This window comes from Macrobrachium rosenbergii, chromosome 17 (assembly GCF_040412425.1).
Source record: "Macrobrachium rosenbergii isolate ZJJX-2024 chromosome 17, ASM4041242v1, whole genome shotgun sequence".
In the NCBI taxonomy this organism is placed as follows: domain Eukaryota; kingdom Metazoa; phylum Arthropoda; class Malacostraca; order Decapoda; family Palaemonidae; genus Macrobrachium; species Macrobrachium rosenbergii.
Genome location: NC_089757.1, coordinates 351,108 through 378,785, shown reverse-complemented (window position 1 = coordinate 378,785; position 27,678 = coordinate 351,108). Strand labels below are relative to the sequence as shown.

General features: G+C 35.6%; 1 protein-coding gene across 1 annotated transcript in view; it reads right to left on the bottom strand.

Annotated features, from left to right (window-relative positions):
- Positions 1-6,237: 6,237 nt before the first annotated feature.
- The window catches only part of Myd88 (myeloid differentiation primary response protein MyD88), a 61,130-nt gene continuing 39,689 nt past the window's right edge, over positions 6,238-27,678 (bottom strand). Inside the window, exons 5-9 of the mRNA XM_067119354.1 lie at positions 23,161-23,294; positions 22,085-22,253; positions 15,415-15,577; positions 12,795-12,984; positions 6,238-7,710 (exon numbers count right to left, since the gene is read on the bottom strand). Coding sequence (XP_066975455.1) covers positions 7,384-7,710; positions 12,795-12,984; positions 15,415-15,577; positions 22,085-22,253; positions 23,161-23,294 — 983 coding nt within the window. The 3' untranslated portion in view covers positions 6,238-7,383. The remainder of the gene's footprint in view (positions 7,711-12,794; positions 12,985-15,414; positions 15,578-22,084; positions 22,254-23,160; positions 23,295-27,678) is intronic.

Below are 27,678 nucleotides of genomic sequence, written 5' to 3'. Positions count from 1 at the left end.
TTATAGCAGTATGATAATTACCCACAAACATAAAACAGTCATCAGCAGGAAGTGCAAGAACCATAAGCCAATGGGTCTGTAAGTACAAATGAAATTTATCGTTGAAAAGGTAAAACTTACTTATTAAGCAATTTAACCAGAGCACTGAGCTAACCTATCTAGCTCTCACAGGGCTGGTCTGTAGGATCTGTCTGTATTAATGATAAATTTTATATAATTATAGCTTTCACAAAATTTTATAACTGGGTTAATTGAAAATTATTGACAAAATTCATTAAATAATTTGTTTCCAAAACCTGACCCTCATCAATTACAATTTGGACATTCACACAAAAAATGTCTAACTACTGGATTAGTGTTACTTTACATTCTATATATAATGTCTAGGAATTGGATCTGTGAACATTAATCAAATATCCATGAGTCTAACAAGCAACCAGTTTTAAGAAGAGTCAAAATTACTTGTGTGTGCGCTTACTTCAGATATTACGAATTCCATATTCCAACATTACACTTGATCTGCTATAATTTGTTACTGTCAGGTTCACTATTCCACAGTCTGCCAATTGTTGGTTATAATGGGTTTTAGATATGTTAAATAATCATTAATAAAAATTTCTACATGTGTCCAGCTTAGCAGCTTTACTGGTTTCTTCACTCCTTTAATGACTAATTGGTGAATTATTCAACATACTTCTACATTTTTACCATCTTCATATAACCTAGGAAGTGAAAATTTATTTTTATTGTTCAAGGGCATTTTTTGAGTTATAATTCTGAAGAGGTTTTATATTATTCTGAGTGAATGAAAATAACAAATTTCTGTGATGGCATATCTCTAATAATTTCAACAGCTGATCATATTGCACATAATTTTGCTGGAAAAACATGCATTGTAAGGCAAAGAAAATTTGTATGCTTTGCTGGGTAATATGGCTGCATATCCTATGCCTGATGAAGATTGCGCTCATCAGTGTATCTCATATAGTGTGAACCATTATATCTTTTATGCTCTGCATACTGTTGATGATGTTCTGGAGTATAAGCATAGTTTCTGGATATATATTTCAAGATGATACCTTATGCATTATTAGAGGAGGAGGAGGAGGAAGTTCTATCACTGGAGGAAATTTTATATATTTGACTCAAACAGCCTACTGGCTCTCACTTGGAAAGGTTGAGTGATTTTATACATATAAATCTCTTTGATAAAAATGTTTTTTTCCATTGGTGAATCACTTGTTTGTATCGGTACTAGTAGCACTACACAGTGATGAGTCAGAGGTGGTTTGATACCTTCAGCTTGAATAGAAGAGTTTGGGGGATTTAAAAGCTCCAGTGCACATTCTGAGTCCCTTATCATGAACTATATCCAGACTTTTCAAAGTTGTACCTGAGCCTAAACTGTATATAAGACATCCATGGTCTAGAATAAAAAAACAGTTGCTTTGTACAGTAATATAAAGGTTTGTCTGCTAAAAGGGAAAACATAAGCAAAAATAACAGGATTAAAAACTACCTGACAAGAGATGTCAATGTATTCTAATGTAGATTGCAAAACAAAACCAATTTACCCATTCACAAACAACACTACAAAATAACAGGACTAGGACAGGAAAATATGGACAGCTGTCTCCAACTTGAAAGAGAATATGGTTACCTTCTGTATCACAGCCTTTTTTTTTTTTTTAAATAACTCTATTTGCATAAAAAATATCAAAATGCAACAATATACAGCAGGGTAAAATGCAAATGCATTCAAATATAATACATATAATTACACAAACTCGCACACATAAACAAAGGCAATTTTCACCATGACGAATAAGAGGAAGTATGAAGCAAAGCAAACGTCCCATGAAAACTGGTGCAAGAAAATTTGCTCAGTTCTCAGAATAATGGATGCAACCTTCCCAAGTGCCAAACTTTTTAATCAGAGCTGATCATATTGGTTAGGGGTGGCTAGGTATACTTACTACACATGTGTTAACCATTACAATAACATCAATGACCATTTGCAATTGTCTGACAATTCCTTGGATGACAATGGAATGTGTTTGAATTTACATTGCAGTAGTTTTTAGTGCTTGAGATACTTACACCATAACCTCAACCTGTACAGCTTTTTCTTGAAAAGCTTCACAGTTTCATGAAAAACAAGTCTTTTAAGGTACTATTTTTTTTTAATGGATGCTGAAGAAGAAAAACAAGTAGCAACTACACTAAAAACTTTGGACATAGAACAGGTTTTGACAAGGGAAAACCCTTTTTCTGGTATTCTCCCCAAGGCTATAGAGACAGACTAACTAGTATAAAAAAATTCTCTTATAGTTGGTCTTCACCAGGATAGTGCCTTAGATTGACACAGAGTATAAAAGGACTCAAGGCAAGGTGGCTCTTTCCCTTGCCTGTAGTGTTCACCCAGTTTTCTTTCACCCTTCTCACACAGATGTGGCAACAGTGCACACTCTGGCAAAGATCCCCATTACTTGCCACAAATTCCTATATCTTTTTGTCAGGGAATGGACGTGGGTTTGAGGACTCACAGGCTACCCTAAGTAAGTTTTCCGGACAAAAAAATTCCAACGGCCCAGATGAAAAAATGGTTCACTGTAAATTCACACAAGTTTTCATCTTATTTTAGCTCTTTTTGTGTTTGTTTTTTTATTTTTTGTATGAATATCACACATCATAACAGTAAACAAGAGAACATTTCACCTCAAATATAATGTTCACATTCACAGTAAAATAGTAACTAAAAATATTTATACACTATTGCAAAATTCATGAATTTTGACATGGAAGTTGGTAACTGTCTCCCCTTCCCTCAGCCAAAGAGAGGGAATGTGCATGTGTGTATAACTACATGCACATACTAGGGGATATCAAATGCTTTTCTATGTCTCCTGGGTTGTAAATTTGACTTTTTTTTATCTTTTATGCAGTAAAATTATGACAAACACACAAAATAAAAAAACACAAAATAGTCAAAATAAAAATGAAATCAACTTGAAATAAAAATAAAAAGGAGAGGAGTATATGAGTCTCTCTCTCTCTATCATGTTTGATCATTTCATTGCAAGTTACAGTCAAGTCCAGTAATTTCCTTTAATAGAGCAGAAAGACCATACATGTATAAAAACTTAAAACATAAAAAGCTATAACAAATTCAAAGGCCTGCCTACCATTCTCCACCCATCCCTCCCAGCTGCAGAAACTCCCTCCCAGGCCACCCACCCAAAACAACCCATTCTCTGGTTGAGTCTTCCTGTAAACAGCTTCACTGCTGCTACCTTACCATGGCACCAGCCATCTGTTCCCCCCAACACCTAGGAAGCTTTTCCTGGCCTCCCACAACACCAAAACTTTTCTCAGACTCTTTATGAGTGTAAGAAGTTGTTACCAACATTCCTTAGGCCTCACAGCATTGCAGACTATTGGAGAAAGGTTTTTAAATTCTTTGAAACTTATGTTATATATATATATATGTATATATATATACATAAAAATATATATTGTATTGTATTATAATATATATATATATATATATATATATATATATATATATATATATATATATATATATATATATATATATATATATATATATATATATATATATATATATTATATATACAGTATACACACATATATATATATATATATATATATATACAGTGTATATATATAAAACACACGCACACCCATAAAGTCCGACCTCGTAAATTCGGCAGTCCATGGTCGGGCAGCTCCCATGGTCTGGAGTCTTTTTGAATCACCCACCATTAGTTCAGGAGTGGCCACAAGGGCGGCACCACACGTCATTTCAGTTTTTGGATTTTGGAATTGAAGCTTGCTCCATAAAATTATGCAAAATCACAAAACAGCTTACCAGTGTTCATAAATACCTCAGTTCCCCCTATATTCAGGCACAGCCATTTTCTCTCATACAGTATTCAAGTGTCCCATTTCTTTTTACAGTAGATAGGGGAAACATTGGGAATTCACAAGTACAGTTAACTACTGTACCTAAGTATTTAAATATGCATTAAAAAAAATACATTTTATTGATATTTTGCTCTGTTTACATTAATATTTATATTTGAAAATTAGTAAATAATTTTTTACCATAAAAAATTTAGTCATGAAAATAACGGAAATACAGTAATTTGAAAATATTGCTCTATAAAAATATCTGCAAATTTGTGAATTTTCCACAATTTATTTGGATTTATGTTCCACCGAAAAATCCACGACTAACTAAAGCTGCGAATGCTGAACCAAGATATAGCTGGGGTCCACTGTATGTCAAAAAACTTGTGTGTGTATATATGTATATATATATATATATATATATATATATATATATATATATATATATATATATATATATATATATATATATATATATATATATATATATATATATATATATATATATACAGTATATATATATATATATATATATATATATATATATATATATATATATATATATATATATATATATATATATATATATATATATGGTCCACTGTAGGTCAAAAATCTTTATATATATATATATATATATATATATATATATATATATATATATATATATATATATATATATATATATATATATATATATATATATATATATATATATATATATATATATATATATATATATATATATATATATATATATATATATATATATATATATATATATATATATATATATATATATATATAATCTTTGGTCCCTGAGGTCCAGTTGTATCCAGATAATGTTAAGGTCCACATAAGGTGCATCCAGATAATCAAGAGATTACTTGTAGTTCCAATATTGCATCAGGTGTACTATACCTCTGTTACTGAAATAATGCTGCATGAGATGTGTTTATATGCAATTGAAACTTGCCTAACAAATAAAAATGAAAGCAGCTCCAATATTGTATCATGTACTATACCTCTCCTCTCTGCTATCTAAATAATACTCCATTACACGTGTTTATATGCAACTGAAACTTGCCTTTCTAATCAACAATAAAGTACCAACCATATTATATTGAATGGCCCTATACCTCAGCTTATCATTCAATATTACAATGATTTGAGTGTTATAGCTCCTATTATTATACAGGTAACTAATATATCATTGAAACTACTAGTTTAAAATCAATAATCAGTATTGGACAGTAATTGCTACATTCCACTGTGGAGGAGCAAAATTCTATTTCTTAAGATATTAAAAAAGTTGTGATGTCATTATCCAGCTGAGTAATGCTTACTAAGAGTATATCCACTAAACATATTTTCCATTCTACTACAACACAACCAACCCCGTGACATTAAAGATTACTGGGGAAATTTCTGCAGTACATAATTTATAATATTTCTACATTAATTATAAAAAGAAATGTGGGATACTTAATTTACAACTAAGCTGTATAGGGGGAAACTGAGTTATTTATCATTTTATAACCGAGAAGTTAGGCTAAAAAATAAATTTTCCTTTTACTACGTAAACAAAATGAAATATAATTAAAGGCACCATCGACTAACAATTTTTAGTTATACAATTCCCAGTTAATGAAATTTTAAAACTGTGAAAGCTGATTGCAAAAGGAAGGCATGAAGTAGCCTAATCCAAATTCCCCACCTTCATGGATGAACCAGCAAGCAGAATTTAAAAATTATGCCTAACTGAAAAAATTCTAAAGAACAAACTGTTTACAGAGGCTTAAGACAAGGCACTTGGATTTCCTCAGCAGATAACTGCAACATTTTGTTGACATAGCCCTTCAATTTTGAAACTATTCCGAAGCACAGTTGAGGGCTTGTGAATTACACACAAAACCTGAGAGTGTTGGGGATCTTGCCAGTTTGTGAGTGGTTGCCACATCTGTGCAACAAGGTTGAAGGAAGACCAGGTTAATGCTGTAGGGGAGGGAAGGGAAAGAACCCTCTTGCCTTGAGTAGTTTTATACTTATCACTGTGTCAATCAAAAGCACCATTCTGGCCAAGACCAACTATGAGAGAATTCTTTGATATTGGTTGGTCTGTCTTATGGAGCCTTGGGGGACTATAACAGTAATCCCTTGAAGGCAAACAGTGGCTGCAATATCAAACAAGTACAAAATGTGCCAAAATTTCTTTGGCGCAATCGAGTTTTCTGTACAGCCCCTACAGTGTATAATCAAGGCCAATAAAAACAGATATTTTTTTTGGTGGTCGCGGTATAATGCTGTATGAGCCGTGGCTCGTGAAACTTTAAACACAGCCCGGTGGTGGCCTATCCTATAATGTTGCCAGAATCATATTATGGTTAACTTTAACCTTAAATAAAATAAAAACTATTGAGGCTACAGGACTGCGATTTGGTATGTTTGATGATTGGAGGGTGGATGATCAACATATCAATGTGCAGCCCTCTAGCCTCCATACTTTTTAAGATCTGAGGCCGGACAGAAAAAGTGCAGACAGAATAAAGTGCGGATGGACAGACAAAGCCAGAATAGTTTTCTTTTACAGAAAACTAAAATACACATGAGGAGTATGACTAGCTGTTATATATGAGTCGTTTTTTTCTGTAAGTTAGCTACATAAAGCATGTCATGTAATTTTACATTTTATTCATACTACAAAAAGAAAAACTACTGTGCATGCACTTTCAAAGCTTACGACAAATGCTCTTCTAAACTTGAATAAAAATGATTAATGAATTTAAGATGACTATATGTTATTGGTGTGTAATGGAGAGTGCTTTTGATTAAATCTACATTTTGGACTAAATGTTATTGGTGTGTAATGGAGAGTGCTTTTGATTAAATCTACATTTTGGACTAAATGTTATTGGTGTGTAATGGAGAGTGCTTTTGAGGAAATCTACATTTTGCTAGGTGATCTAGGATTGTCTCTTAAAACAAAAATCTTCTATCATTAAAACTCAACGTACTAAATTTTCATTCATCCTTCAATGCTAAGTGCTAGACATGATTTCTCCTACATCCCTACCGTGAACAATTCAAGTGAAATTTAGCACACAACAGCTATAGCTGTAGTCTTCAGTGGGTTTCAATGACGGGTTCACTGCAATATAATATAAATTTTAAGAAAAAGAACATTACAAAATAAAAAAAGGACATGTACAATTAACATTTTACTCAGAGAAAAATGTTCATAAAAAATTTTTTCATACCTCTTTGCAATTTTCTGATAAATGTACTTTAAGAAAGCATTCCTAATATCTTTGCTGTCTATGCATTAGTACTCACTTGTTAGTGATGGCTGGTAAAGGAAATTATGCAACACTGTCTTATCAATAATTTCTGAAGGGATCATCACAGCATTCATCAGCTGAGTATAAAAAAGCATATATACTTTTCTAAAATCTAACCATAATCTTTCCTTTTTTGTTTTCCTTTGAAAATTCTTTCTAGAAATTTTGAAGGTGACTTAGGGCTTTGTGTCGACACTTCTGGTAGAAGGAGTACTTTTGAGCTGGTTGTGGTCATTGGAGTCTCAGGAACATCAGGAAGGCTGCCCAAAACGTGTGTAAGATCAGTAGATTCTCCAGATGCAGAGGAAAAGCTAACATTCATAACACTTGAAGATGACTTTTCAATGGGTAAGGCTGAGCTACATGCATGACCATTTGTATTAGAGGTCACCTCATGGTCAGACTTCATACCATCGGTTTCTGCAGTTATCTTATTTACCTGAGAGAGGGGACATTAAAAGCATATACAGTAGTTTTAAGCTCAAACATAAGATTAAGTCTGGTTGCAAAAATATGCTTTAAAGACCAGAGAATCCAAAAAAAATAAAGAAAATTTAAATAAAAATAAAGGGCTAAAAATTTTAAAACTTTAACTAAAATAAAATTTCATTTATGCATGAACAATAATACAGCATGGTTCATCTGAAACAGTAATTCACATGACATGCATATTACCAGTACTGTATCATCATTACTAATATTATTATTAACATGTGCACACACTCACTTGGAAGAAGCAAAAAAAGACCAACCTTCCATTAATTTAAATACCAAACTGCACACAACTAAAAGAAAAGTGATGTGTAGCAAAATACACATGAGAATTAATGTGTTAAAATTTATCATTTTTCTTCATGAGTTGAAAGGGTTAAGAGGAAATAACTTTTTTCCATGCCCTCCTGTCTGCTGAACTTTTCATCGGAATTCCTATCTGGTCTAGGTCTTCATGTATGCACTTCTTCATTGATTTATTTCCTGGGGGTTCCTTTAGGACTTTGCCCTGCTTCTTCCATATCTGATACCTTTCCTATTTAGTGTTTCCCATTCCTTCACATTTCATGGCTACAGTATCTTAATCATCTAGTCCCGTTTCCAGGTGATGGATACCACACCTCTTCACCATTTCTTTGTTCATACTATAATCCTCATACTGTACAGTACCCTAGTCATGTACAGTGGACCTCTGCCTATTTGGTGTTTGAACTATCAAAATAGGCAGCTATAAGCATTTTTTGATGGGTGTCAAGTATTCGCAAGGGGGCTGTGGTACACATCCCCCACAAATACCGGGGTCGACTGTAGTCACATCTTTTCAGTCTCTCTCTTTTTTTTTTTTACCAGTACCTATGGTGGATTACCAGGAGTGCCTTCATCTTTGCCTAATCTTTTCCTTCTGAGTGTTCTATTTATAAATGCATCCTGACTGTCCTCTCCCAGTTTTTATGGTAAATTTGGCGAATTTCTTTTGCCTTACAAGGTGTGCCGACCCACCCTGTCTACCTGTTGCTTCCGGCATTTTTTCAGTGATGTATGGTGATGCTTATTTATACTCTCAACAGAATTTTTCTAAATAGTGTAAATACTGTTGTTGTTGATGGTATTGTTGTTTGTTGTTCTGTTGATTTTTACAATGTTGCTGTTGTTTTCAGTCTATTCATTAGTTTTGATACTGATTTTACGTTGTTAATTTTAATTCTTTCAGAAGACTGCGCTGAACCCTGGGCCTATTACTCATTACAGTAAGAAAAATTACAAGGTACTTTTCTCAAATATTTGGGGCTTAAGGTCAAATTTTCTTGATCTCCAGAGTTGTGGCCATAACTACAATTTGATGTTTTTATCTGAGACTGTTGTAACTAGTAACAAGTTAAAGGTTATGCTTTTAAATCCCGGGGGTTTGATGGCCCTGATTTTATTCATCTGGACAGCCTATTTATTATAAGAAAAATTTGGAGTGTACAGTTGACCCATGTTATTAGGGGGGGTTAGGGACCACAACCACCCACAAATAACGAAAATCCGCAAATACTTGAGACCCCCACTAAAAACAGATATGACTGCCTATTTTAATAGTTCAAACACCAAATACATTGTACCTTAAACTAAAACGCTTAAAACTGCCTATTTTAATAGTTCAAACAAAAATATACCTTAAACTAGCATCCTAAAACACTTTAATATCATTTCAAAGTTTCAGATTAAATAACATGGGTACTCACCACTGATCATTGTTGTTTAAAGATGATGATGAATTAGCTGTACAGTCTGATGAATGACAATGAAGATATGACTGCACAGCAAAGCAAAGGAGTTACATCTCCTCTGTGGGTGCCTCTTCCCTTTCTTCAGGTGCTTCTTCATGGGTTTCAAGAGGCTTTCAAGGGTCCTTCACCACTGCAAAATACATGGTGATAAGCAGCTGCTATCACTGCTACTCCATGCTGACAAGGAGGTTATTACAGGGCCTCGATAACCCATCAAGGCCATTACTGAACTTTAGCGAGTATTCCATATGAGGATCCCATGCCAAATATTCTCCTGCACCTTCTTGAGTGTCCTCAAAAGTCCAGACAGATGTTCCAAAGACAGGCCCTCATCCTCCTCCAGCTCATCCCCTGAACCTTCCATGCCTTCCTCCTCATTGGCAGACTTCGTCAGCTCTTCCAAATCCTGGTCAGTCCGAGGGTCAGAGTGGGCATCAGTGAAGGTGCCGACTTCATCTCCACCAAGGAGCATCATGACCTTCCTCTGGCAATAGGGCTCTTTGCCAGAAGACTTAGAACGAGCAGGGTGTTTAGGAGGCATCTTAGGGAACAACTAACAAATATGCACAGATGAAAATAGTGAACACATACACGAATAACTGAACACGGTAAGGGTATGCGCTGAACTACGAGAGATTTGGGATCACGCAGTACATCTCACGAGGATGCCAAGCAAAATAAAAGGCGCTCCGGATTGGCTGCTTCCCAAAACGCCAGCCAATAGCGTGTCAGGCAGCATTGCACATAGGTATTTAACCTACCCAAGATGCATTTTTGGTTCACGAGCTTTGTGTTTGGCTTGGGGCAGACATTTAAAAAAAAAATACATTTTATTGATATTCTGCTGTTTTCATTATTATTACTGTAATAATTGAAAATTAGAAAACAATTTTTTTATCATAAAAAAGAAACCTAACATTTCATTTGGAGGTAGTCCCATCGTTCTACAAACTATCCATGTATTTTAGATATGCTCTACAGTTGATCCCCGCCTATTCACAGCTCAGCATTCATGGCTTCACCTATTCGCAGATTTTTTTGTGGAACTTATCTCCAAATTATTCACAGAAAATTCGCCTGTCGCGGATTTTTTCATAGAGCAATATTCACTAATTACTATGTTTTCATATTATTTTTGTCACCAAATATACAGTTTTATGATTAAAAAAATGACTTACAGTACTAATTTTCAAATATTAATATTAAGATTAAATAATAATAAATGATAAACTGTACCTGTAATAATACAACTAATACAAGTAAGTACTAATTTTCAGAAATTAAGATTACAGTAAACCCCCTGTATTCATGGGGGATGCGTACCACACCCCCTGGTGAAAGCTAGAGGCCGCAAATAATTAGAACCCTTCTAAAAACACTTAGAACTGCCTATTTTGATAGTTCAAACATACAAAAAAACTAAAAATGCTTATACAGGTTTTATCCTACTTATGATGGGGTTAGGTTCCAAAAAAACCTATTGTTTGTTGGAAAAAACTCATCTCGAATATAGCCTAGCCTACACTAGGGTATTCGGTACCATGTATGCATACACGGTAAAAGAAAACGGAACAGCTCGAATACTTTATGGAAGAACATGTGCATGCCTGAATTGAGTGAAGGGAAAAATTATGCCAAAGTAGCTGCCAATTATGGCCTGAACGAGAGTACTTTCTACTTCATCAAGAAGGAATACGAAGAGGGGAGAATTGGAATGGAACCCCTCCCGTAACCTGGGGACTGCCTGTATGACTGTCTTTTGGAAAGGATTAGTTTGACTTAGTAGCAGGATTCAAAAACTTCATTTGCATTTGTGGAGAATAATGCAAAGCACAGTGAGTGGCTGAATTCAAATTCCACAGATCAACATGGCCAGCCGGCTCTTGAGTTCTGCGCATCCTCCGATTCTGTCCAGCTAACTGAGGAACCCACACACATTTCTGGTAATATATTAAACCTCACATTCACAGATGTTCCAGCTATTGTCAAGTCCAAGGTCTGTGAACATACAGGCACTTCCGATCATTGCGCCACTGAGATGGACATATCTGTTAATCAGTATATTCCTAATTACACCACTGGAAAAACAGTCTGGCTGAAATCCATAGCCAACTGGGATTGCATTATTGAAACTTGTCAGGCACTTAATATTTCAGTTGCTATATTAGATCCTGATCCCATGAAGTTAAATGGAATGCTGATGGCTTATTTTAATAAGGTATGTCCCTAGAATGGTCATCAAATTTAGGACAAACGACCAGCCATGGTTTGATGATACATGTAGATGAGCCTACCATGATAAACAGACCAAATTCAACACATGGAGACAATATCATTCAAATGAAAATTACAACATTTTTGTTGAGTCTTGCTATGCTGCGAATAGAACTTACCATACAGCCGAGAAAAATTAAAATAATTCCTTGAAGAGGAAACTTGAAGGAATTACTCAGCCTCATCTGTAGTGGACCAAATTGGCATCATCTATCTTTGGGTCAGGCTCGTCTCCCATTCCACCACTAACATATGATGGTAGATTAGTTACTGGACCCAGGGAAAAGGCTGAACTGCTTCATAGAGCTTTTGAAGCTAAGCAATCAGCTGAGGATGTCCCTCTCCCTGAAACTTGTCATCCTGAACCTATTCTTACAAAATTTGCATTTCACTCTAAGGATGTTACGAAAATTCTGGAAAATCTTGATAGCTGGGGTGGAGAAGATCCTGATGGTTTCTTCCCTTTGTTTTTTAAAAAAGTTTCTAGTGTGTTGTCTCCAAAGATTACTAGATTCTATAGATTTCCCCGACTCTGTTGTTAACACTACATCATCCATGCAAAGCAGTTTCTGTTACATTTTTAAGAAAAACAATTGCCCTGTATGCCAGAAAGTATGGTATGTATGCAATTCTTTCAGTTTACCTGTATGAACAGTTCAAAGAAGTGCCCACGCTTTACAAAATTCAGCGTGATTAACTACTTACCTGACTAATTTCTACTGACTTACAAATGATATAATATGCCAGTAAGTAATTTGGATAATCCACATAACTGAATATATAATACAATACTACAATTCTTATCAAGAATACTTATTACAGCAAGGCAGATTACAGTGAATTTTTTTTATTTGAAGATAATTTACTTTTAATTTACAAAATATCAAATAATGAATACTGAAGATAACTTACTTTTACTTTACAATCAAATAATAAATAATGTATTTAAGACTAAAGTTTAACTCATTAAAAAAGGGAACTATACCTGATAAAACATAGACTCAGATGCAGAACCCACTTTCATTTTTCCACAAGAATCCCCTTTTCTCAAAAGCTTTGAAAAGAAGTTAAGTGATGAAGACGCTGAATTAGAGTTTATAGTTTCTAGACTTGAAGGTAGCATTGGGGCACTTGGTAATTCTTGGATACTGGCACGGGGCATTACACTTGGAACACTTGAAAATAAAAAAAACAACATATTAAGTGATCAGTTTGAAATAATCTATAAACAAACACCTGTGCATCCATGTCATTGTTTTGACAAAGACATCGTTACAGAGCATTAATAATACAGAACTGTTAGAATCCTACCAATGTACACTAGTGCTAAGGGGCAATATACTCTTGCAACCATCAACGAGTAATTAATACCATTTCTTCTCCCTACTCTGACTCACATGGCTCATTAAGGAAAGAATATATCAGTCTGTAATATATTAACTGTTGGATGCTACATGTATATAAACCCATCTCTCAATTACAAACTTCTTCTTGTGTTTATCTATATACAAAATGCCCTCACACAAGAAGGTTTACCTAAACCAAAAGCAAGACTTCAGTCCTTAAAATGTACCTTCCTTGTTTAATTATTTTATTATTAGAACTTACTAGGGGTGTTTTATACTGTCAATAAAAAGATTCTGGGAAAGTTCTCATGAACTGACATTCTTGTCATGAAAATAAAGAACAGGTAACTACCTGCAGTATAAAAAAGCTCACACAGATGTATTTTTTCAATTCCATCACCGATTCTATTATCTGATGTCAAAATTTATCAAGCTAGCAGTGTTATAGCACTCATGAATTGAGTGAACCTTTTACATTATCAAATTCAAGAATAGAGAAGGACTACTATATACATAAATACTGTACAGTATATGTAAGATAAGGATTGAAATAGTACAGGAATTAAAACAAAATTTTGGATTTTCAATATTAAGATACTAAGGTTACATAGATTCTCATTCAGGTTGCATGTAAAAGTTTCTGATACAAAATTTTAAAACTTTTTTTTTATTTATGCAGTAGAGCATGAACAATCATATTCACAAATATTATGCCTTAAATACTGTTTAATATCCAGTTCACCATACCTTAAGAATAAGTTACACTATAAGGGAATTATAATTAATAAGTGCTTTGTCCCTTGAAGGATACAAACTGACGGCTGGTTTAGAAACAGTGAGAGGCAGTGACTTAAACTGGCCAGCTATCAAGTCACTAGACGACAACTTAAAACAACCCAGCGATCAAGTCACTATTTATCATTCTTTCTAAACCAGACACCAGTTCAAATCCTGCTGGAGAGGAAGCACTTATCTATTATAATGGCTGTTGTGTGTAAGTTATTCCTAAGGTATGGTGAATTTGATAGATATTAGTACCATAATATTTATGAATCTAAAAAATGTCACACATGTATAATTGACAAGAGAACAATTATAGAAAAAAAAATTGCACCACAAGCATGATCAGTTACCAACCAATTCAAGGTAAGGACAGGGACACCGTGTGAGATCTTTAAAAAAAATCCCAAGGAAAATTATGTAAATTATAATGAAATATTTACATATTTTTCATTTGTACGTATATACTCGCATAGCATGCGATCTCACATATTGTGCGACCCCAAAATTTTCACCCATAAAAAATTATTTTATCATGTACCCCATGTATCATGAGAGTTCCTTTTTTTTGAGAGACCAAAATACAACAGACTAACTTCTTTTCCTCCCTCTCTTTATCCCATCTCATGGGCCACCTGACAGGTTTCTTGAACCTTCTTGAAAGATGGTGAACATCTTTTTTTTTCTTTCTGTCACCTCTGCCATTAGTCCTGCCTTGACAGGGGCAAGAGAAGACTTCTTTAATGCCTCTCCAACTGCTGAAGGAGGAATCGAAGGAGAGGAAGAGCTTATGAATTTCTCAACAACGAATTTCCCTTCTGTTTCCATCGTCATTTTCATCGAGACTCCACTGAGGAGTCTGCCACCCTTCACATTCAGAACATGTCACGTCACTCGAACACTCATGCCCTCAGCAAGATAAACAGAATACAGAGATCCCACCACTGGAGACCTGAACTTATGAAGGGCTCCTCTTTTCCCGTCACAAGAACAAAGGGAGTCACACGTGGTATGCACAAAGTGAACAACAATCACTGTACATAAACTAAAAACATCATAAAAACTCTCAGTAATGGGAACCAAGCTACCTGTAACAGATAAAAGAGTCACAAAGCACAGAAATCAGTTAAAACTCAGTATTAAAATAAAACATAAAAAGCAATTCAGCACAAAATGTTCAACACACACAAAAACAATCTTTCACAAAAGCAGCTGGAAACCCAATGGCCAAGGTAGGTCGACAGAGGTCAGGGCAGACACCCCAAGCCTACCTGTGACATTCACTTGCCTTTTTAGCCGGTACACAGCTGAAAGGCATGATGACCTGGATAGCTCCACTTATGAAAAGCAGAGGTTTGTATCCCCAAAGGAACAACTGTTAATAATACAAGTGGTAATCTTAAATAGGGAAACTATTTAAGTTCCCATCCTAAATACAAATAATGGCCTGATTCTCAATGAAAATGAAAAAAATCTCACCTTTGCTGCACTGGTGATGGAACTACCAGTGAATCTCGAAGCTTTTCCCAATAGTTCCACAGTCCTTGAGCACGGAAGTAGTCAAGTGAATGACAAAAACTTATTATTGCAGGCCTTTCACATCGCTCAAGCTGACACGGAATTATAATTCGGCTACGTTGATCTGAAAAATTATTTTTTTAATAAAATGTTCTCATTTTACAATATGCGTGATAATAATTACTTTAAAATGGAATCTTGCAAACACAGAAACCTTGTTAGTGGACATCTCCAGACAAGAGAAAGGCCCTGGCATCACAAAACTTGATTTGGATGAGACGGTCAAGAATGGGTGTATGACTGAGTTAAACTTAAGAGAACCTGTAGATGCTATTTAGCAGCATGTAAGAGGGAGATGATAAGTGGGTCTCATTATGCTTTGCATTTCTTCCATGTCCTTTGACAGTTTTACCCTGAGTATCAGATGTGTATTATAATTTGGTGTGCACATTTGTGAGTTTATATTTTATAATTTTCCATCTTTTGTGACTTCCTTCAGAGTTCAATAAACACAAAATTAATAAAGGTAAATGGTGCAAAGAGCAATCACAGGAAGACGGGGAGAAAGAGAGAGCAGCAAATACAGTGCATCACTGATTTACAGCGACACGACTTACGGCAGACTCAATCTTATGGTGCTTTTTCAGCACCGTTAACGACATTTTACAGTGCCGTAACTTGATGTTGCATCAAGTTACAGTGTCGTAAGCACCATTGACGATGCTAACAGCAAGAATAGGCATCACGTTAACGGCACTAACAGTGCTGTAATTTCATGCAACATCAAGTTATGGCACTGTAAGCACTGTTAAAGTGCCGATAACCGCGAAACATTGGCTTACAGCAGACATCAACTTACAATGCGGCACTGGAATGGACTTACAGTACGGCACTGGAATGGATCCCCTGCCATAAGTTGAGGAAATCAAAATAATAATTAAAAATTTTAAACACTAAGCACCAGGAAAGAGTGGAATTAACAAGATCATAATTCAAAATTTACCAGACATTGCATTCGAAAAATTAAGAGAAATATACAACTGGGCTCTCTCAATGGGATATTTTCCAATTATATTCAAGAATGCAATAATGATTTTGATACCCAAACCAGGAAAAGATACTAGTCAGGTAGAGAATTATAGACCAATATCATTACTAGAAATGCCTGGCAAAATATTTGAAAAAATAATTAACAACAGATTAGTGTTGTTCCTAGAAGGTAATCAGCTACACAATAATAATCAATATGGATTTAGAAAAGGAAGAGGGACCCAGATTGCAATAGCAACAATATATGAGAGTATTGCACTATCACAAAGAAGAAGGTACCTATGTAACCTAGTATGTAGAGATATAACCAATGGATTTGACAAAGTATGGATACAAGGACTTCAGTACAAAATTTTACATCTAAACCTTCCAGACATTTTTGAGAAAATACTATGCAACTTCATCAAAGATTGAACAGCAGCAATCAAGTCACAAAATTACATAGGGAATCCATTCCCGTTACTAAGTGGAGTCCCACAAGGATCTGTACTCAGTCCAACACTATTCATATTATATACATCAGATATGACCTCACCACCTGAGTACTGTACTGATGTCTGCTTTGCAGATGATGTAACTCAAATAGTTATACACCCAGAAAAATGCACTCGAAGAAAGGATCAAACTTTGAAAAGAAAAGTAGCACAAAAAACAATGAACCAAATTGAAAGAATAAATCAATTTGAAAAGAAGTGGAAGATAAAGACAAATAAATATAAATTCCAACTAGTATCAGTGTCTGCTTACAAACCTGCACAAATAATGTTAGACCAACAACCGATGAATTTTACTAAAAGCACAAGAATACTAGGAATGCAATTCGGACAAAGAGGAATATCAAGACACATGAGAGAAAGGCTAAGAATAGCAAGAACACAAAATACAAAGCTAAAACGGTTTAGGAATATGAATACAAATATCAAAATCCATTTCTACAAAAGCCTAATCAGACCAATAATGGAATATCCACCAATACCCACGTGTTTAGCATCGACTTCCAATATAAGTGCATTACAAAAATTCCAAAATAAGATACTAAGGTCCGCAGTGAGAAACAATCAAGAAGATGACGATCTGAATATAGAACAAATACACAAAAAATACAAAGTAGAACCAATTAATCAAAGATTATACAGACTGGCAACCAACATATGGATCAAACTAGATCAATACAACAGTGAATTAACAGAAGAATCCATAGCAGAAGAGAGAAACCACCCAAACAACACAGACCACAGATGGTGGAGAAGAGTATCTTCATATATTCATCGTGATGAACCTCAACCATTATATTTTTAAGAAATGCCGTGTGAAAAAGTAATATTTAGAATTTACTATGCAGGTATCATGCAAAATCATTATGACAATTAACATCAAGGTTAAAATGAGGAAATTAGAACTTATTTTTTATTTTATTTTTTGTTTTAAATAGTTCCGCCTTTGAGCTATCAATCTGATAGCTCTCAGGTCTGAACATTATTGGGTAGTTGATGGTCCTACCACAGTTCCCACTATTTAGCTTCAGATATAAACCCAATCCCAGCTATATCTTTCCCTACTTAACAGGTCCAATAAATTTTAGAAAAAGTGGAAAATTCCACAAAAATTAATCCAAAGAAATATATACTTATTTATATGAGAATCTTGGACTCAAACCTGGGAAAAAATTCCTGGGGTTCAAGAGCCCCCTCACCATGTCAAGGTGATCCCACATCAAGGGGGGACTGTCTTGGAGGCATAAGCAGGCACCTCCTTAGGCCGCCTAGAGGATTGGGCAAGATCTTGTGTATTCTTCTCCTGAAGATCAGAAGAAATCCCCAGATCTGTAGCCTGTGGGAACAGGTGATGACGATCCAGTGGGGAAAACAGAAGGGCTGACTCCTAGGAGGGAGTCACTCCCCTGGAGGTATAGGAACACCACAGTTCTCTCTTTTGTAAGACTCCCATTGTATCCAGGGAAGGTAATTCCTGGGAACCATCCCTGATCCCTTTATCGATACACGAGAGGACCCTCAGCAAGTCGGAGGCAATATCTTCAGGAATAATAGAGCGGTCCCTAAGCTTACATGCTAGACAGCCCACTGCCCAATCAAGAAAACTCAACATTTCAAACACCTTAAACAAGTTTTTAAGGTTTCAGAGCTCCGTCGAACTGAACGTGATCTTTGCTGAAGCAAAGTCAGATCTACAAGAGGAATCAATCAGCCCAGAGAAGTCCCCCTGGGAGGAGGCAAAAACTCCCAGAGAAGGAGCTTCCCCTGTGGCATAAGAGAGCTGTCTCCTCTTAGACAATCTAGAAGGAGGGAAGCTGAAGATGGCTCTACCTTGTTCCCTCTTCTCCGCTAGCCATCCCTCAATAACACCAATGGCTTTGTTAGCAAAAGAAGAAACCACTAACTTGGACAGTCTCAAACAATCGGAAGACTGTGACTCAACAAGAAAAGTTGACGTGGGCGAAGGAGGAGCTGCAGGCAAAAAGCAATTCGGGAAGGTAGCAAGAAGATGCCTTAGCAGCGATGCATAAACTGAAGGACGAGCGTCTTGAGCAATAAGAGACAAAGCTAAGTCTGTAGGTTGGGGGCGTTAATGGAGCCTTCTTCAAAAGGCTCAAAATACTGTCGCGCTTGCTCTGAATCAGGTCTACCACGAAGGGCGCTTGCTTACTAGAAGAGGGTAAAGCCTGAAGTGCGGGAGTCTGAGACACAGAAGAATGCCCAACTACTCGAGGAACATTAACAGCAGAAGGAGTCAAATCGTTGGTGGCAGAACCACCTTGAGTGGAAGAGAGCGGGCGCCAGAATGGAAGTTCAAGTGCCAAAGGAAGCTCGGGCACTACTGGGCGCTTCATCTTAGCAATGTAATTACTTAGCAAGTTATATAAAAATAACATTTAATTTGGAGGCAGTCCTGTCATTCTATAAACTAGCCATGTATTTTAGATATGCTCTACTATCATTCTAAAACATTTTAATATTTCAAAATCATCTTACAACACAGCAAAATATCAATAAAATATACAGTATGTGCAGTACATGATGCACAAAATAACAATATTGTTATGCCCAGTAACCTGTACTGTATACGATGCAAACATGACCCAGCATCTCTGCCCAGCTTCCCAGTTCACTACGTATGCCTTTACTCTTCGCGTGTTCTGTATCGGTGCGTATCAGTGTACTGTACTTCGTGTATACTTTTTGAATAGCGCCCTAAGATGCCTCCTAAATGCCTTACTCCTTCAAAGGCATCTGGCAAAGAGGCTCAGCACCAGAAGACGGTCATGACACTCCAAGAGAAGGTAGGACTTCTGGAAATGTTGGGGGAAGGGAAAAGTTAAGCCGAAGTAACCACCCATTATGGCACGAATGAGAGTACCGTCTGGTACATCGAGAAGGATGAGGGGAGAATGCTATTTGCGAGGATCCTTCTATGAAACACTCCATAAAGTTCACAAATGGCCTTGATGCGTGCATGGCACCCTAATATAACCTCTTTGTCAGCATGAAGCAGCAGCAACAGCAGCTGCCTATCACCATGAAGAAGGACCCTCCAAAGCACTTCCCAAGCCCCTGAAGAAGTGCAATTGGTGGACAAAGCACCTAAAGAAGGGGAAAAGGCACTCCCAGAGGAGATGTAACTCCTCTGCTCTACTGTGCAGTCGTATCTTCATCGTCATTCATCAGACTGCACAGCTAATTCATCATCGTCATCATCTTCAACCAACATTCATCACTGGTGAGTACCCGTATGATTTACATAATATAGTATTAGTATTTGAAAATTAGTACTGTATATCATTTTTATTATAAAAAATTTATATGTAGTCACAAAAATAAAATGAAAATACACTAATTAGTGAATACTGTACTGTAAATCATTTTTTATCATAAAAAATGTATATTTACTCATACAAATAAAATGAAAATATAGTAATTCGTGAATATTGCTCTACGAAAAATTCCACATATTAGTGAATTTTCTGTGATGTATTTGGAGATACATTCTACAGAAAAATCTGAGATTAACTGAAGCTGCGAATGCTGAACCGCAATAGTGTGGGAACTGTATATTTTTATGTCAATGTAGTATCTTTACGGATGATCGCAAGCTTAGTAATACAGTGCCTGCTCCAAAGAATGGCGTATCTGCATACTGCAGTATAACTACAGTTCAATTTCTATTCCACGCATGCTCTCCAAAGATGCAGAAAAACTTTTTTTAAGCCACTATATAAGTATGTGGAATCTAAAGGATAGTTAGTTAATAGTAATATGCACTAAGTAGTAGTTTGGTACCTGCGATGCTCTGTAGACCTTGAAAAGGGTTTTGAGTGCAGTGTAATTTAAATAGATTTTAGTGCCGTTTTCAATTTAGTAAAACACAAAGCAATTAATTATAAACTTCAGAATCTTGGAGTGGGTGGATAAGTTTTAAGATTGCTTCAAGATTTCTTTACAGATAGGCAGTGGCGAGTTGCTGTTAATGGGAGCTTTAGCGAAACAAGGCCTATTGTGTCTGGAATTCCATATGGTAGTGTCTTGTTCCACTGTTATGGTTGTTGGCCTGGAAAACAAGATTGTCTTGGATGCCTCTGATGCAACACTTGCGGGTGTAGTAAACTCCCCACTTATGGGAAGTGAAGTTGCCCTCAGCCTGAATCGGGACATGGACCAGATCAGTGAAAGGTGTAGTCGGTGGGGTATGAGAATGAACTCAAGTAAAATTAAAACACTATCGATTAGCATATCTTGTATAGATTTTCCACCCCAACCTCCCCTTCAGGTGGATGGGACTCTGCTGAAAGAGTCTGAAGCTTTAACTATTCTAGGTGTGAATTTTGACTCACATCTTACCTTTGAGAAACATCTAATGAAAGTTTCACCAGATGCCGCACGAAAGTAAGGTACTTTTTGTAGGGCCTCGAATATTTATAACTGATAAAATCAATGCAACCTGTTTTAGGTCCTTTGTCCTTCCTTTACTGGAATAGAGTCTCTAGGGATGTCTGCTTCTGCTAAAGATTTATCTCTTTTAGATAGAGTGGTTTGTGGTGGTAGGTTTCTGTTTCTTAATTTCAGACTTGGACCATCGACGGATGGTCTCTTGTGTGTCAATCTTTCATAAGTTGTATATTAACAGATACCTTTCACATTCACAATTGATGCCTGATCCCCTTTTCCTGCTGAGAGCAACCAGTTTCACTGAACACAGCAGCACCAACATGCAGTAAATGTGCCTCACTGTCAACTTTCACAGTTCCAGAGGTGAAACAGCCTCCCCGAGGATGTCATGCTATTGGAACTTTAGAAGTTTGAGCAAAGATGCAATGCATTACTACCCTAATATAATTCTCCTTGTATTTTACCAACTAACTTACATTTTTATCTTTTTATTAATTTGTTTTCCTAATAACTGATCTCCTCTTTCTATATTTCCAATTACCTTCTGTTTTTTTTTTTATTTCAAATTAACACCATATTCTTTGGCAGCTTGAATTTCATGTCAATGACCCCTGTGGGCTTTTTTTCCTTGACCTTAAGCATTAAAACATATTAAAAATTTTAAAACTCAATTAACTTACCTACACTTAACGCATGTGCAAATCCGGTGAAATACCGATTCACATTTGATGCTAGAAATTCGGGCGAAAGAACTACAATAACCCTAGAACATCTCTCTGTTATTACTCTCACAACTGCTTCTGTTTCAAACTGTAAGCCTGCTATCAAATCCCGATCTTTTAGACACAACTGCAAAGAAAATTAAATATCAGTATTATTACATCCTCTACTTCTACATTTACAATACATGACATCAATTGTACAACACTTTAAGACAACATCCATGACCTTAACCAACTAAATTGTTTATAATCTATCTGTGCTAAGCCAAAACCAGAAAGAATGGTAGTCAAGTGCGTCCTCAACTTAAGGCGGGGGATATGTTCCAGCTCCGTGCCGTAAGTTGATTTTCGCCATAAGTCAATTTTTCGCCATTGTCAGCGCTTTAACAGCGCTTACGGTACCGTAACTTGATGTTGCATCAAGTTACAGTGCCATAAGCACTGTTAACTTTATGCCTATTCTTGCTGTTAGTGGCATCAACAGCAGAGAGAAGGTGCCTGGCATTTGCAACTGAATAATATTCTATAAAAAAATCAAAATTCATAATTCTAGTATATATTTGCAGTCTTGCAATTATTAAAATAATGTAACTGAAAAACTGTAGTAATAGTAGCAGTAGTGGTAGTATTAAAGTAGTTTAACCAGATCATGAAACATGAATTAATGTGACCAGGGTGCATCTCTAATACAAGAATTATGACTGCTAATGCAGAGCAGTAACTTTTAAAAATGAAAACAAAAGTTAAAATACAGCTACTCATTTGCACCAGATCTTGGAGGAAGAAAATTTAAAAGAACATAATTCACGTCTTATTTAGCTACATTTGCTATTTTGGAAGAAATATCATGAAAGTTAGCTTCGCCTATTCCTGCTCTCATATACACTGAAAATCAAAGACCTGTACTTCTTCGTGGCCTTATCACACGAAAAACTGTTTCACAATCACACAAAAGAAAAAAAAGAAAAAATCTAATACACAACAGGACCCAAAAACTTTTATAAACTAAATTAACAAACAAGGATTTTACATGCCTTTAAGCCATATTCACCCTCTAGTTTCTCAACTAAGGTTTGCACAAAATTGATATCTTTCTCAGCATCAGCATACAGAACAAGAGCATCATAATGCTGAAGGCCTCGTCCTGCCTCCAAATTTCGTAGATCATCTGTTTGGAAGAAAACAAAGTAAAAGAAAATGAACATTCTGTTACAGATTCACAAATACGCAGACTGACTTTTGAGTAAAAATTAAAAATGACAAAATTTAACTTACTAACCAACAAACAACAAATTTTTTTTATTAAACAAAGATCATTATTCCAGTACAAACCCATCCCCTCACATCCAGCTGAATAAAGAGGGAAAAGAAACCAGAAAAGACGTGATCTGGACAAAATTTCTAAAACATCTTGAGATTACTGTGGAACCTTAAAAATGCAGCAGCTTGAAAAACTTCTTCCAGATTGGGAGCCCTCTTGGGCTGTCTATCAACATAGCTTATAGGTCAGATAACCACCCCTGGTGTAGCCAAAGGGAGCTCATTATTCTGAGTAACACCTGGCCGAGGAAACCAAACGGCAGGGAGGAATACACACCAAAGTAGTCCCAGGGATGACACCATTGCACCTATCTTTAATGCTGCTAGGTTTGTGAACTGAACAATAAATATGCAGTAAATAGAGAGTTTGTAGTTCAAACCTGTCATTAACAGATCTACCTATGTACAGTTGCAGTTATGTATTTAAGTACAGTGGACCCCGACTATTCACGTTTCAGGATTTGCGTATTCACCTATTTGCAAATTTTTCTGTGGAACATAACTCCAAATAATTCACAGAAAATTTCCCTATTCGCTGATTATTTCGTATTATTATTATTATTATTATTAATTATTATTATTATTCAGAAATTAAATTTATTCATATGGAACAAGCCCACAGGGGCCACTGACTTAAAATTCAAGCTTCCAAAGAATATGGTGTTCATTAGGAAGAAGTAAGAGGAAGTACTGAAAAGGGAAATACAGAAAGAGATACCACTTATTAAAAAAGAACAAATAAATTAATAAATGCAGTAGAGCACATCTAAAATACTTGCTAACTTTCATTTTATTTTTGTGACTAAATGCATTTTTTTATGATAAAATTATTTACTGTGCTAATTTTCAAATATTAACCAGCAGATGCTCGCTATCACTCGCATTTGCTAGTTCCCATATCTGTATCATACTCACACCCATATCTGTATCATACCCATCCCCATATCTGTACCATACCCATACCCACATCCATACCATACCCATACCTGTACCATACCCATATCTGTACCATACCCATACCTGTACCATACCCATATCTGTACCATACCCATACCTGTACCATACCCATACCCATATCTGTACCATACCCATACCCATATCTGTACTATACCTATACCCATACCAATACCCATAACCATGTCTTTACTATACAATACCCATATCCATTCCATATCAATACCATACCATACCCATACCCATATGCACACCATACCCATACCCATATGCATACCATAGCCACAGCTAAATTAACCCTACTAATAATAGTCAGCCAAAGTCTACGGGCAGCACCAACCCCATTTACCTTCCGATCATAGACAAACAACTGACCATGTCTTGGTGTAGGTGCAGGAGCAGCTGCTGATGGGTTTTGAATCAAGGCTGATGCCACTGGCGGTTCCGGACCATCACCAGTAGTAACTGCTGTTGTTGTACAATTACCTGCCAAGTCCATTTCAAAACGAAAACAGCCAAGCTCAGCCAAAAATCCTTTCTTATATACCATTGGGTCACTTTATGTTGAAACTTTCTGGACAGTTATTAAAATATTATTCTTGAAAGATATCTTCACAACTCCAGGATCCTTTAAAACAGTCTTCAGCTCCTGAAGCATTCCTGGAGAAATGCCCATTGCATTACAATGTCTTCTTAAATTTTTAAAGACTCCAGGATCCTGTGAAGTCATCTTCAGCTGCTTAGGGGATTCCTGTCGGATCTGCTTCACTTAAGGGAAGAAATCCAGAATCTGTCTTCGGAATAATTTCTTCCACCTGGAGAAATGCCCATTGGATTATAATGTCTCCTTATATCTTAAAGATCCAGTTGTATAGCAGGAGTATTTACTGTGATCCTCATAATGCAGGTGGTTCATAGTTACCACATGAGATTAATTAAGCACTTCATAAATTCTAAAGGTCAAGCAAGTTATATTTTGATTTGAAAAACCTGTACATTACTTTTATAAAAAAAAAAATTATGTCCTTACAAATCTATAAACATTTGTTAACAGTACTCAATCTCAACACATTTTATCATAAAACACGGAAGAGGGAAGGAGGAGGGGAATGGAAGAGGGATGGGAAAGGAGGGGGAGGGAAGGGGAGGGGAAAAGGAGAGGGGGCAGTGTTGTCACTATGGGGGCCAGGCCCCAGTTAGATGCTTCCTCCCATGCACCCCCAGTTGAAATTCCCTTTGTAGCTAAACTTTAACCCTTACAGTATTTGATATATTTGCATATATTAAGAGTTGAAAATTAATTGAAAACAGCTCTATAATTTCAAATACAGGTTTACTAATTACTAATACAGGCAGTCTCCAGGTTACAACAGGCTTGGCTTACGCCGTTCCGAGTTTACAACGCTTTTCAAATATATTCATAAAAAAATTATTTCCTGGGTTACAATGCATGTTCCAGGTTTACGACACTGACAACGCCGATCCGATGGAAGAAATATGGCTCCAGAATGGTAGAATGGTCAAATTTTGGAGGTTTTTCTGTTGAAAAACTCAATATAAATGCAGGATACATTGTTTTCAAGACACCCAAAGGATTAAAAGTACGGTTTTCTTACGATTTTTGACAGGATTTTGGACAATGCCAGTCCAATGCCGACCGGAAGAAATATGCATCCAAACCAGCAGAATGGTCAATATTTGGTGGTTTTTATTGTGAAAAACTCAGTAATAAAAATGCAGGATTCGTTGTTTTCAATACACCCAAAGGATTAAAAGTAAGGTTTTCTTAGGATTCTCAATGGTAATTTTGGGATGACTCGGTCCAAAGCATCTGACTGAAGAAAATTCACATTTGTAGATTTTTCATAGAGCAATATTCACTAATTACTGATTTTTATTTTATTTTCATGACTAAATACAATTTTTATCATAAAATTATTTACTAGTTTTAAAATATTAATATTAAGCAAAGTATCGATAAAAGTTAAATTAAAATCCCGTGAAATCATAAAACTGCTTACCAATGTAATCACTTCATTCAACCTCCCTCTCTCTCCTCGAATAATTCACGAATAATTTCACTCTTTTGAGATTTAAGTAAGGCCAACTGCCCATATCTCTCTGATTTAATTTTGACTAATGATTAATTCAGATTTAATCCAATGTTGTTTTGTTTTCAAGTAATAATAAATTTCCCTGAGACTGTTAATGTCATGTATAATCTTTGAATTTAAAAATAAATTTTTTTATCTAAAATTACTATCTCAGAGTTTCATTTGTTGACCCACCAGTAATTTTGATTTGAATTAGAGATAGAGTGGTCAGTGAGATGTTTTCCCTGAAGTAACTGAAGTGAGCTCGAACCAGGGAAACGAAATAAATAGAAATACTTGAACTTTTATAATGTTACTGGAGTGATGCCCTTAGATTTTACCTCACACCTGTTTAATGAACTTAATCTGCTTTCTTCCATGATTGATAAGTTTTATAAGGGATCACTGTTGCCTTTAGAGAAATCAGTCGTTTTGTATGTGTGATGAGGGTTCAGGTGTCTGGCTGTTGTGAGGTAACTATAATTGTCGAATAAATGGTAAGTTTGGTAATCAAATATCAAACACTTAGACCCCAGGTTTGATTTGAAGAACAGACACCGGACACTTCGTCACAATATACAATATATATATATATATATATATATATATATATATATATATATATATATATATATATATATATATATATATATATATATATATATATATATATATATATATATATATATATATATATATATATATATATATATATATATATATATGTATGTATGTATGTATGTATGTATATACAGTGAACCCCAGTATTCAGGGGATGCATCCCCCACCACCCCCGCGAATAGGAGGTCAAATCCGTGAATGCTTACAACGCCCCTCTAAAAACGCTTATACCTGTCTACCATAAAGGGTCAAACACCAAAGTACTGTATGCCTAAAAATACCAGCCTACATCAAATATACATTAAACTATTACCTTATTACTGTATTAATCTTTGAAATGATACTATTAATATAATTTCCAAGCCGTCTTAAACATTTTATTGTTACATTTATACGTACGTACTGTATGGCTTACAGCTGTAGGTGAAAATAATCCAGTCTCCCCTACGTATTCAGCCACACACATTTTCTTTAATACAGTTACAAGCGTCCCATTTTCTTTTCGGGGGGAACATTGGTATTTATGTATATGTAATTCACAAAAAGAGAAAAAAAAAATTTATG